Source organism: Dromiciops gliroides, chromosome 2, assembly GCF_019393635.1.
Source record: "Dromiciops gliroides isolate mDroGli1 chromosome 2, mDroGli1.pri, whole genome shotgun sequence".
In the NCBI taxonomy this organism is placed as follows: Eukaryota; Metazoa; Chordata; class Mammalia; order Microbiotheria; family Microbiotheriidae; genus Dromiciops; species Dromiciops gliroides.
The window spans coordinates 524,329,647-524,343,322 of NC_057862.1; the positions used below are offsets into that span (position 1 = coordinate 524,329,647).

The 13,676-nt window shown below is 40.4% G+C and overlaps 1 protein-coding gene across 7 annotated transcripts in view; it reads left to right on the forward strand.

Annotated features, from left to right (window-relative positions):
• Window positions 1-7,776: 7,776 nt before the first annotated feature.
• LOC122742927 (transcription factor E2F6-like) overlaps window positions 7,777-13,676 on the forward strand; it is a 34,864-nt gene continuing 28,964 nt past the window's right edge. For 5 of the 7 annotated variants that reach the window (XR_006354962.1, XM_043987527.1, XM_043987526.1 and 2 more), the window contains exons 1-2: window positions 7,777-8,086; window positions 13,250-13,304. Coding sequence is in view for 5 of the 7 variants with exons in the window: in XM_043987527.1 (XP_043843462.1) it covers window positions 7,952-8,086; window positions 13,250-13,304 (190 nt within the window). In the remaining 2 variants the exon portion in view is untranslated. The remainder of the gene's footprint in view (window positions 8,087-13,249; window positions 13,305-13,676) is intronic. The other 2 variants (XM_043987524.1, XM_043987529.1) reach the window with 2 other exon arrangements.

The window sequence follows — 13,676 nt, forward strand, 5'->3', positions numbered from 1 at the left end:
TCCTACACTGATGGAAATACACGACCCACCTTTTTTTTTTTTTTTGATGAGGCAATGGGGGTTAAGTGACTTGCCCAGGGTCACACAGCTAGTAAGTGTCAAGTGTCTGAGGCCGCATTTGAACTCAGGTCCTCCTGACTCTAGGGCTGGTGCTCTATCCACTTCGCCACCTAGCTGCCCCAATACAGAACCCAACTTTTAAAAAATCGATTACATTAATGAGGAGGAGAATTGGCCAAAGAGGACCCAGTCTTATCGCGTATAATAGGCTTTGTGGGCTGCCAGTCACTGTGGATGATTAGGGATCCTGCTGCTGCACACGTGTTAAGGTAGGACATGCCCTCCTCTTCAGAGCATTCATAGGCGTCCAGTGACTGTTTTCCGTCTATTGTTTAAGGTTTTAAAATTGACATTTGAGCCAGAATTGAGTGTACATAGAAAAGGGCATGAGCAGGCCAAATCTGCTTCTATTTTTCCCCCCAGTTGCAGTCTGGGGGCGAGATCCTGTATGTAAACTTTTGAGAATGTAGACCCGTATCTCTCCCTACTCAGGTTGGCTATGTGACCTCGGACACATTGTTTTCTGTCTCGATTATGTTTCATTCTTTCCTACTCTTAGGTGAACGAGTGTAGGAAATAGATTGAACTAGACTATGACCTCGTGAGCTATGAAAGGGGTGAAAAGACCACAAATTAGGCTTTGATCTCGTAAACTTCGAAAGCGGTGAAGAACCTGCAGAGATCCAGGAACCTAAATCCATGCCAGAGTTTAGTAGCAGCCGAGCCCTGTGAGCCGGAAGAAAGACCCGATCACCCTGCATGCTTGTGCATCAAGCCAGCTGCTAAGGGGGCTGGCCACAGTTAGAACCTCTCATTGGCCAGGTCGGCTTTATGCAGGTATTTTTCCAAGAACTCATTCCAGATGGAGGCCTCTATTTTCTTCAAAGTAGCCGAAATGAATATTAATAGAAGCAGTATTTATGATAGCAAAGTAGGAGAAATAAAGTAATGCCCATCAATTGAGGAACGATTAAAGAAGTTGTTCGTGAATATGATGGAATATTTCTGTGCTATAAGAATGAAAATAAGTACGGAGTGCATGGGAAGACGAACTGATGAAAGTAAAATAAGGAAAAACAGTATACACAATTTTATATAGATTATGTTAACAATAATGTAAATAGAAAACACATACACAAAAGAAAACGAATGTTGTGACTACAATGACTGCGCTCTCTCCCTTCCCTTCCTCCACCCCAACCCCAACACCCCAGAGATAAGAAAATACAACAAACTCCCTTTCTTTTTGGTAGAGGAGGGAAACGCTGGCCCGTACTTTTCAAAACACACCTTCTTTACAGATTTACTATTATATGGAGATTATCACAGGGCAGCATTTAAATGTTTCTATATGTATACTTGCTTTTGTTTTTATATGTATACTTAATATAGGGAATATGCACTTTACTGGTCTATTAAAGTATATATGCGTGTATATATATGTTTGTGTGTAACAAATACAGACACAGACACACACGCACATATACTCTGACCTGAATGAAAACTTATTTCACATCAGTATACTAATTAAAATAGATTTAACAAGGTGCTTCTCTCCTCCCCGCCCCTCCCCCACCGGCTCCAATTTTACAGGTTTGAATTTAAAAATATTTTATTTCCCCCAATTACATGTAAAAACAATTTTTAACATTCATTTTTTAAAATTCTGAATTCCAAATTTTCTCTCTCCCTCACGTCCCCCCTCCTTAAGGTGTTAAACAATTTTATATAGATTATATATGTACAATAATGTAAGATATATTTCCATAGAATTAAAAGCAGTTAAAAATAAACGGATTCCAAGAAGTTGAAGACCTCCAAAAGAGAAATCCGCTTAGTTCCTCATCTTTAATACAATTTAAAAGGTATATCCCTTTCCCACTCCTGTCAGGTAGAGAGTGGACCTCCAGGGGGAGCCAATGATTCACATTCCTTTTTTTGGAAAGACTTGGAATTTATGAAAGTTTGAGATATATATGAAATCACAGAATGTTAAAATTTGAAGAGACTTGAAAGACCATGTATTTTAACCCCTTCATTTCAATGAGAAAGACCATGAGAGGGAGTAAGTAGGACAGGAATTGATTTGCTTAAAATCACCAAGGTATTAAATAACAAAATCCAATCCTCCAAATCCATCATTTTACATGGAAAAAAAAAAGATTTACTAGTTCTGGATTATAGAAGTAATTTTATATATATATATATATATATATATATATATATATATATGAAATTTGTGTCAAGTGTCTGAGGCCGGATTTGAACTCAGGTACTCATGAATCCAGAACTGGTGGTTTATCCACTGTGCTACCTAGCTGCCCCAAAGTCATTATATTTACTACTATTTTTAAGTTGTATTGCTCCTGCCAGGGCTTGAAAAATTAACAACAGTGCTTTAAAACAATTAAAAATTTTTTTATTTATTTTTAAAATAATATTTTATTTTACCTAGTTACATGTAAAGACAATTGTTAATATTCATTTAAAAAAATTTTTACTTCCAAATTTTCTCTCCCTCACTCACCTCCCCCCTCCCTGAGAAGTAAGTAATTTGATATAGGTCATACATGTTCAATCATGCAGAACATATTATCATATTAGACATGTGAAAGAAGACACTGACCCAAAGGAAAAAAAAACTCAGAAAAAAATCCACAATGTGAAAAACAATATGCTTTGATCTGCATTCATATGCCATCAATTCTTTCTCTGGAGATGAATAGCATTTTTTGTCATAAGTCCTTTAGAATTGTCTTGGATCATTGTATTGCTGAGAATAGATAAGTTTCACAGTTAGTTCTTTGTCATACAATATTGTTGTGACTATATACAATGCTTTCCTGGTTCTACTCACTTCATTTTACATGAGTTCATATAAGTCTTTCCAGGTTTTTCTTAAATCTGCCTGCTCGTCATTTTTTATATAGCAAAGTAATATTTCATTATAATCACATACCACAACTTTTTCAGCCATTTCCCAACTGATGGACATCCCCCCCCAATTTCCAATTCTTTGCCAACACAAAAAGAGCTGATATATATATATATATATATATATATATATATATATATTGCAAATAGATCCTCCCCTCTTCCCACCTACCCCCCCCCCTTTTTTTTTGCAGGGCAATGAGGGTTAAGTGACTTGCCCAGGGTCACACAGCTAGTACAGATCAAGTGCCTGAGGCTGGATTTGAACTCAGGTCCACCTGAATCCAAGGCTAGTGCTTTATCCACTGCGCCACCTAGCTGCCCCATACCCCCTTTTCAAAATCACTTTGGGATACAGACCTAGTAGTGGTACTGCTGGGTCAAACGGTATGCACAGTTTTATAGCCTTCTGGGCTGTGAGGGCCAAAATTTGATATATGGAGCATTATTTGGGTGACTCGCCTTAATATTGGGGTCCCGGAAATATGAGGGACTCTTTTAGGTTTCATATCCCCTTTGAACTTTCCTTTTTATATATTCCTCTCAGGTCAATAAGAAAAGGAGCCTCTGAGCTTTAAGTCATAAAGGATCAGATTTTATTACTTGGGAATTAATTAAACCACAAAGGTGAAACCAATTAAGTAAATAAGGAACTAGAAATACAGATAGTCTTAACTCTAAGCTTAGCCTATGCAATCCCAGAGAGTTCCCAGTTAAGCTAGTTCAAAGGAATTTAGGGTTTTCCATAATTAAACTCACCAACCCTGTCAGTCTACAGTTACTCGTCAGAACAGCAGTTGCCTGAAACAGAGCAAAACACCAGCCACCACCAGGTCTAGGACGCCTCCACCAGACTGCTCACCAGACCGAAAGAGCGTGAACTTTTTTTGAACACTCCCTGCCTACCGGAAGCTGCCTCCCTTCCAGTGACATTCAGTTTTTCCTCCCCCAAAAGAGGAAATCTGGCGTTCAGTTTTTCCTTCTCCAAAAGGGGAGGTCCTTCAAAAGCTGCTCAGTAGCATGTGCATGGTTCAGCTAAAAACTTGCAACATTAATCTATACCATAAATAATTTTTACCACAGGGCATAGTTTCAAATTGTTCTCCAGAATGGTTGTATCAGAACAAACAGTGCTTTTAAGACTTCTAAAATCTTAAGTGTTTGTATTAGGAGCCAGGATTTTATGCACTGAGTTTTAGTATATTGGCAAATAAACATTGAAACAGGCAACATTTTGTAGGACTCCTAGTCATCTTCTCTTCACCTAGGGATTGAATTGTCCAGAGAAATCCAATAAAAGTCATGTCTTCTAGCAAGCAAGGCCAGCTAGATTTAACCCAGGAAACCCTGAACTCCTGTGGTACACCCCCACCAAAATCTATCTCTGATCACTCTTTGATTTTTTTTTTTTTTGGTGAGGCAATAGGGGTTAAGTGACTCGCCCAGGGTCACACAGCTAGTAAGTGTTAAGTATCTGAGGTTGAATTTGAACTCAGGTCCTCTTGAATCCAGGGCTGGTGCTTTATCCACTTTGCCACGGAACTGCCCCTCTTAATCCCTTCTTAAAGAATTGATTACTTTGCTCAGTCTTCCTTTTTCATTCCAAATCCTGCCCTTATGCTTAGGGAAGTCAATTTATTTGTTGATGTCCCCTGTGATTCTTTTGCTTCTCAGTTCATCAGTTTCTTCAACTCTTATGATCTTTCTGTACCTCTACCCCCACTTAATTAGGGACAGGTGACTCAGTAGATAGAGTGTTTGTCCTGGAGTCAGGAAGATCTGAACTCAAATTTGGCCTCAGACACTTACTAGCTGTGTGACCCTGGGCAAGTCTCTTAACTTCTGTTTGCCTTAATCTACTGAAGAAGAAAATGGCAAACCACTTCAGTATCTTTGCTAAGAAAACCCCACAGACAGTCCTGTTGTGCTATGGTCCACAGATTCAGGAAGAGTCTGTCAACTGAACAACAAAGCCTTACCTCACAGAAGCAGATACTTGAATGCTCTCACTCTTATGTACTCATCAATCAATCAACAAGCTTTATTAAGTGCTTATTACCTGCTGAGTCACTGGCACTCTACAAAGCCCTGGGGACACAAAGAAAAAGCAAAGAATCCCAGTCCTACCTAAAGCTTACTTTTTGGGGGGGGGCAAGGCAATGAGGGTTAAGTGACTTGCCCATGGTCACATAGCTAGCAAGTGTGTCAAGTATCTGAGGCCGGATTTGAACTCAGTTTCTCCTGAATCCAGGGCTGGTGCTTTATCCACTCTGCCACCTAGCTGCCTCAAGTTTACATGTTAAGAGAGAAGACAATATGTAGATAAAGATGTTGTTGAGTTGTGTCTGACTCTATGTGACCCCATAGACTTTGGCCATGGGGTTTTCTTGGCAAAGATATTGGAGTGGTTTGCCATTTCCTTCTCCAGTGTGTTCCCATTTTACAGATGAGGAATGGAGGCAAATATGGGTTAAGTGATTTGCCCAAGGTCCCAGAGCTAGTAAGTGTCTGATGCCAGATTTGAATTCAGATCTTCTTGACTCTAGGCCTAGTGCTCAGTCCACTCTACTACCTACCTGCCCAATACATAAAGAAACTTAAAGCCAAGGCACTAGCAACTGGGGGAGAGGGAGGCCTCTGAGGGAGATGGTGTTTAACCTGAGTCTTAAATTAAGCTAGGAATTCTAAGACTGGTACAGGAAGAAGAGCATTCTAAGGAATAGAGGCCATCCAGTGCAAATTCCAGACTCCAAGGAGTATCTTTCTGAGGAACAGCAAGTAGACCAGTATGACAGGACCACAGAGGGAATGGAGGAAAGTAACATGTAAAGATTGGACAGATAGGATGGGTCCAAGTCATGGTTAAATAAGAGTCTACATATTTTTTATCTTAGAGGCAACAGGGAACCATTGAAGTTTATTGAGTAGGAAGGTGACATGGTCATATCTTTGGCAGCCATGTAGACTATAGGTGGGACAGGGAGAGGATTGAGTCAGGGAGTCCAATTAGGAGGCTATGGTAGTTGTTCAGGGGAAGGGTAATAAGGATCTGAACTAGAGTGGTGGCTCTGTGATGATCAGAGGAAAAGGGATGTATCCAAAATATAACAAGGGGAAGAGATGAAGAGATTTGGTGACCAATTGGATAAATGATAGAGTAAGGAGTTGAGGATGATACCAAGTTTGTGATCTTGGGTGACTGAACAGTGCTGAAGCCCCATCTTGCCCACAATAATGGGAAGTTGGGAAGAAGAGGGGGTTTGGCAAAAAAGATAACAGGTTTTGGTGTAAACATTCAGAGCTTTAGATGCCTATGGACATTCAGTTCAAAATGTCTAACGGACAGTTGGTGATGAAGGACTGAAGCTCAGGAAAGAGACTAGGGTTGGATAAATTGATCTGGGAGTCATCTTCAGAGAGAAGTCAAGGGTGCTGATGAAATCACCGAGTAAGGGCATATACAAGAGGAAACACCCCAATACTCTCTCATTTGGCTATATCTTCAGCTTCCTTGGGTTCAATTTAAGCTTTAATGGCTTAAAACTGCAGTAAGACTTTTGGAAATCCTGTATAAAGAGAAAATGAGGGCCTAGGACAGAGTATTGGAGGATACTTATAGTTAATATTATATGAATGAAGATCCAGTAAAAGAGTGTCAGCAGAATCAAGAAAACATCTCTAGGAGGAGGTCATTTTCCACCCAGCTGCTCTCTTATGTTTCTTGAGTTCCAGAAACTCATCAAATTGCAAGATGAAATCAGCTCTGAACTTCCTCAGAACCCCTGTTCTCTCTTTCTGTCTCTCTCTTATTGGAGAGGGTGGAAGGTGACAATTGGAGAGCTCCTCCCAGATCTGTCATTTAAGGAGAACACCCAGGGAAATAATGACATCATTTTTCACCCATCTTTTCTCCAGAAACTCATCATTCTAAAAAATGAAATCAACTCTGTAACTCACACTTCATCAGATCACTTCCCACCTTAGCTTCAAGACTTTATCATGCCCCCTGGCCCTTGATATTCAGCTTTTTATTTGTTGTCCTCCCTGATTAGATTGTGAGCTTCTTGAGGGCAGGGCCTATCATGCCTTTCTTTGTATCCCCAGCACTTAGCAGGTATTAAGTGCCTGGCACACAGTAGGCACTTAATAAAAGTTTGTGGATTCCACTCTTGAGGAAATGGTCAATCTTGTCAAATACATCCAGAAGAACCAAAAATCATTGAGATAAGGCCATTCAGTTTGGACCATCATCCATAACTCAGACTCTTCTCTTTGACTAGAATATTTCTCCATGATTTACCCTATCTAAACCCATTCTGTCCTCACTGCAACCTCCTGCTTTCTCAGGTCATCACCCCTGAACTTATCTACCTCTTTTTTTTTCCTTTTTTTCGGGGCAATGAGAGTTAAGTGACTTGCCCAGGGTCACACAGCTAGTAAGTCTCAAGAGTCTGAGGTCACATTTGAACTCAGGTCCTCTTCACTCCGGGGCTGGTGCTCTATCCACTGAGCCACCTAGCTGCTCCAGACCAAAGTTTCTTAAACTGTGGTTCACGACCCCAGTTAAACAATAATCTCGGACTAGATCTCTTCCAGTTCAGAAACTGCACCAAGCATTTTATTTCCCGCCCATTTCTTTCCCTTCTCCCGCCCAGTCCCTTCCTTATCTTGAATTTCCTCCCAAGGAGTTTCGGACTCCAGGCTTTTGCATCAGCCCGATAACACGCATGCGCAGACGGGGTCCGGCTCACTGCGCAAGCCCCGTGTCTAGACGCCACCTGCGGCTCGCCTTCTCCAGGTCCCGAGGAGTCGGCTGGGGAGCTGGGCGGGAGCTTCGGGGAGGGGGCGGGGAGTGGCTCCGGCTTTAGCCGGGTGAGCCCGGGGTTGCCCTAGAGTTTAGCCAGGAGGAGGAGGAGGACGACGAGCCGCGCTCGATTTAGTTGGCCTGCCGGGGAGGATGTCTGGAGCCCCGGAGGCCGCCGCGCTGAGGGCCGGGGATCCAGACGCCGCTGCGGACGCCGAGGCCCGCCAGAGGAAGCTGGAGTCCATGAGCCGAATCCCCCGGCTGCCGGTCCACATGGAGAGCCTGTTGGTGAGCGCGGGGAGTGGGAAGCTGCAGCTTTGTCGGCAGGGCCTCGGCTTCGTTCCGGCGGTCTCCCTCCTCCGTCCCTCCCCGTCTCGCGGGTTGGGGTGGGGGGGAACCTGGAAAGGGAGGCCCACCCCTGTCCTTCCCCGCCTCCCCATGGTGGGGAGGGGGTCGAGAGGGCACTCGGGGGGCTCCACGCCCTCCTTCCTTCGGCCTTTAGACTCTGCGGGCTGTCTAATTCGGCCCTTTCATTTCATTGGGAAATTTCGCTCAACTTCGAAACTAATAAGGAGGGGGACTGGGAGCGATTTGCGCCAGGCTCTGGTCACGTGTCATCTCTTCCTCGCTATCCCCTGGGTCGCTAGTGGTCTTTTCCCATCCTCAAATTATCACCCGGCCGATTAATATAATGCGGTTTAATATACCTAACCTTTACATAGCCGCTTTAAAGTTTGCAAGTTGTCTCTGCTTATTATCTCACTTGAGCCTCGCAATTACCCTGGGAGGTAAGGTGCTATTATCATCCCCATTATACAAATGAGGGCTCCAAGTTGGAGGATTTGAACTCTGCACTGCCTGACTCAGAGTCCATCACTATGCCACTCAGTTGCCTCTGCATAGGTGATTTTATGTATTGTGTTCTCCATAGACCTTAAGCTCTTTGTATTTCATAGAATCCCTTTTCAAGCTCCACTTTACTTTTCTGATCCCTGCAACTACCCCCCCCAAACTGCCTTGTGAATATCTTCGTGTTTACTAACTTTGTGTATTTTTGTTTATAAACTTTATATTTTTATACTGCTTGTCTTCCCCGTGAGAATGTAAGCTCATTGGGAGTAGAGATTGTTTCATTCTTGGTACTTGTATTACCAGCAATTAGCAAAGCGGAGGTGCTTGATAAATACTTGATTGATTTTAGGTTTTTACATTGTATCCATCCGCAGGTAATTGAACACTGCGTTGCACACAAGCCCTTTTAAGTAATACCTTGAAGGGTTTGTTGTGAGGATAAAATGAGATGCTTTGTAGACTGTTTTGCAAACCTTAAAGAGCTATTTATAAATGCCATCTATTATTTTTTGTACTTGATTTATTTAATGGCAGAATTGAAACTCAAACCGGGTATAGTGACCCTGGAATTAAGGAACACAATGTTCTAGGTGTTAGACTCTGGGCAGTTTGTGAGCATTTATTAAGAACCATTGTGTTAAATGCTACAGATCCAAGTACAAAAAAATGAAACAATTCCTATTCTCTAGGACCTTACCTTAAGTGGAAGATAATCACATCTTCTCTGAGCTTCTTTTGCATCCCTAAAATGAAAATGGTAATACTTATACTACCTATTTTAAAATAGCAAGAAAGCAGTATAGAAATAAGTTTTTATTGTTTTATAAGATGTTAAATAAACAATGACATTTCCCCAATACAGTTCTGTATTATTCCTCTTTGTTTTGGTCCCGTTTCATTGTTCAGATTGGACAGATAGGGCAGCTCTATTTGTCCTAGATCTATACAGTTGTCAGTTCAATGAACCAGCTGTCTAATTTTTTTTTTGCAAGTGTTTTATTTAATAGTTCTCTTATAGTCTGGGCAGTAAGCATTTTTCATGCGTAAAGTTTTAACTTAAGGCCAATAATTTTTTCACTTTGGTATGTTACGATTTCATTAGGTCTTCCTGTTTGAATTTTATGTCCCTTAATAAGTGTGTTAGGGATGATTATAGGGTTAGGTACTTAAGATAGAAAAGAAATAGTTAATAATTCTGTATCTGAAGCCTTATGTGTGCCTTTAGTTGTAGTGGCTTTGCTTCTAGATAGCCTATGACTATGGGCTAGTCAGTTACCTCTACATCAGTCAAAATAGGGATACTACCTGAATATTTACTTTTCAGGGTTCTTGAGAACAAAGTTCTTTGTAAATAATAAAGGGACTATACAAATCTGAAATGGTAGTGATTATTGTTTTAACATCATAGGGTTTGGCCCTGAAACAAACATTAGCTGTCATTTAGTGCAGTACCCCTAATTGCAGAAGAGAAAACTGAAGCCCACATAGCTAAAGTTCTTTGCTAGTAGGACAGTCATAAAACTGTAAGGAGCAGTCAGGATTTAAAACCCAAGTTCTCTATTTCCAAATCCAGTGGTCTTTCTGTTGTACTAGTTTGCCATGTCAGTTCCTTCTAGAAGGACTGATTGAGGTTTTTACTGTAATAGAATTTATATAATGGAATTCTTATTAAATTTAATTTCATTGAGTATTTTTAGGTATGAACTTAAGTAACTAACTTACTTCTTAGTCAGTGCCCAAATACCACTGTGAGACTAGATTTGCATAGTAATTACTAATCCTTAGTGGTAGAGAAGGAGTTACCTACAACTGGGAAATCACAGGTCCTGTCAAAATTATATCATACCTCCTCACCAACATAATAAGTTATATATAATAATAATTTTTTGACATTTTAGTTCAACAAATATTTGACACAAAATATAAATAGTCCCTCAAGGAATTTATAGCCTTCTTGGACATACAGCATGTACATTATTAAATGAAGAAAGGAGAGAACCCTATCTGGGAAGGTTTCATCTGATTCAGAGGCAAGGTGAGGAGAGAATACATTACAAACATAGTTAGTTAGATATTACAGAGAGTCAGGAGATGACTTGTCCAGTGTCAGGAACTGGGCTAGTAGTTCCGTTTGGTTGCAACCTAGAGGTTGTGAGAGGGATTAGTATGAAAATAGGGTTGGAAAGGTGGTATGTAGGACCCAGATTGTTGAGAGCTTTAAATGTAAGACTGAGGAGTTTCTGTGGAGATGATCTGATGATTCTTGATTAGGAGAATGAGTAACATGGTCAGTACTATCCCTTAGAACTGTCAAATGGAAGTAGGGCCATTAAACCATACAGAAGGTTCCCGCTAGGTTCCACATTGACTTAGAATACCACATTAATACCATCTGTTTTATTGTATTTTTGTTATGTCAAATATTTCCCAGTTACATTTTACCCTAGTTCTGGTACATACTTGGGAGTCCTGTGCTGACAGGAGGTAGTTATGTGATTCAGTGGATAGATAACTGCCCTAGAATCAGGAAGGCCTGAGTTTAAATCTGGGCTCAGACACTTATGAGCTATGTGACCCTGGACAAGTCACTTACCCTCGGTTTGCCTTCATCCACTGGAGAAGAAAGTGGTAAACCACTCCAGTATCTTTGCCAAGAAAGTCTCATGGACCATGGGGTCGAGGAAGAGTTGGAAACAACCAAACAACATGCTGACAGTGGCCAGGTGTTTGGCTGCTCTGGTTTAAGAGGGTATTCTTTACCTTGTCACCCCCATTGGATTGACTGGGGAGAAAAATGAAGGCAGGGGAGACCAACTAGGTCTAAACTAGGACTAAACTAGTTTAGGTGAGAAGAATGTCTGAACTAAATGGTGTCAGCGTAGGGTAGATTCTTAAAGGTGGGGGTTACTGTGAACTGTAGGTTTTTTTAAAGCTGTATTTCAGTTTAATTGGCTTCCTTCATAATCCTATTTATTTTATGCATTTAAAAACATTCTGAGAAGGGATCCATAGGCTTCACCATACTGCCATGCATTCCATGACTCCTTACATAGTACAGGATCACCTTGTGTAGAGAAAGAAAAGAATTGGAGAGGTGTTCCAGGAATGGACTTGATTTAAGACTTCTCAATTGATTGGATGTGATGGGGGGAGTAATGGAAGACAGCTCAAGGATGAGCCTGAAGGAATATTAGCCTTTATTAGTAAGCCTATTTTATCTCAAACAGAACCCAGAAAAGAAAATTTCAGTTATAGTCAGTTTTTGTCTTTGCCCTTAATTAAATTATCTTAAGGGAGTGGTTACCCTAGAGTAGTTTACTTGTTGCTTCTATGTGACTATAGGCTATTTTTTTTCCCTGTGGGCCAGTTATATCATGGTAGAGGAGAAAAAGAAGTTGCTCCAGCTTTAGAGGACCCAGCTTTAAATCCTACCTCTGATATTTATTACATATATGACTGGAAAGGTCACAACCTCCTCTGCCCTTCTGGTAGGTTGCAGTAGATGGTCTCTGAGGTCTAATTCTATTGTCAGTCAGTAAACATTTATTAAGCACCTACTATGTGGAAAGAATGATATGTGCTAAGGCTGGAGATACAGATGTGGGGGAGGGGAAGAAATAGTTCTTGTTCTCCCGGCGCTTACAATGTAATAGGGAAAGACCACAGAAAAGAAAGCTGAAATGAGGGTGAGTTTGGAGAGCTGCTCAGTCAGGCAGTAGGGCATGGTGAAGTCAAAATTAAGTTCGAAAGGGTGCTTCGGAATTTATGGCTCCACCCTCCAGTCAGAAAGGGCAGAGGGTACTGATGGGTCACAACCAGAAATAAGGCTGGATTGAATTTTGTAAGAGGATGTAATTTTCCTATGTTGAGTTTATTGGGTGCTTGGTAGAGAAGCCAGAGAATTCCAAAATGAGTGCCACCAGAGTCCAGGTGGGAAATGAGATGACTGAGGGACATCTAGTTCCATGATCTCTTGGTAGAATTAAAAAAAAAATAGTTCTCATGCTTGTTTTGAGAATTAGTGAAAATATATTAAAGTGCTAAGCATTAAAATTCTCATTAAAATAAATTTAAGGGACTGTCCCAAATAGTTTGTTTTAGTTTTTTCTCCACTATTGGTTGAAGTAATTGGACAATCAGTTAATGACTGAGAAACCTTTATAATACAGACTTTTTGGTTGTAATCATAGTTTGGGACAAGAGATATCCCTTTATGAGAACTAGATATTACTAGCTTCTATTACTTTATATTTCACTTTCTCTATATTGATTCCTATTGGATATTCACTCTGTTTTGAAGCTTATTTTAGTTATCTGCATCTCATTTTCCCATGGTTTTTTTTTGTTTGTTTTTTGTTTGTTTGGTTTTTTTGCACTGCTCTTGTTTGTGCCTTAGCACGCCCAAGGTGTGAGCATATTTCTGAAGGCTGCATGAAGGATAAAAATTGATACTGTGTGGGTCAGCTAGTGAGCCCCCTCTCAGTCTTACTTGAATTATTGCCTCAGGAAAAACCTCAAAATACGTAGAGAAATTATGAGTTATTTTTAAAAATAAATTGTTGGTTACAAGTAATTTAACAGTTATCTTTTTTCCCCTAGCCATCAAAAATAAAGATTAATTTAGAAGAGAATGTACAGTACATGGCCATGAGAAGTAAGTTAAACATTGGGTAGTTTTGTTTAAATATTATTATTTGAATTTCACAGATTTAAACTGTGTTGGGATTTTTAAAAATGTGAATAAGACTGTTGATAGGAAGTTGGTAGGAAGTGATTTCTAAGGTCTCTTCCAGCACCAAAGGGCATTGGTTCTACAGTGTAATAGAACAAAGTTTTTCTACCTCACAGAATGAAGTAATAGCAAGAATACTTAAGGCGCTGGATGTTGTTTCAACAAGGAGAATTTAAAAAATTTGTTCTCCTGTATTTTAGAGGCTTTCTAGAATTATAGAATAACTGGAAGGATGTTAAAGGGTCATCTAGTTCAATCCCCTCATTTCATAGTTGAAGATTTTTTTTCATTAGG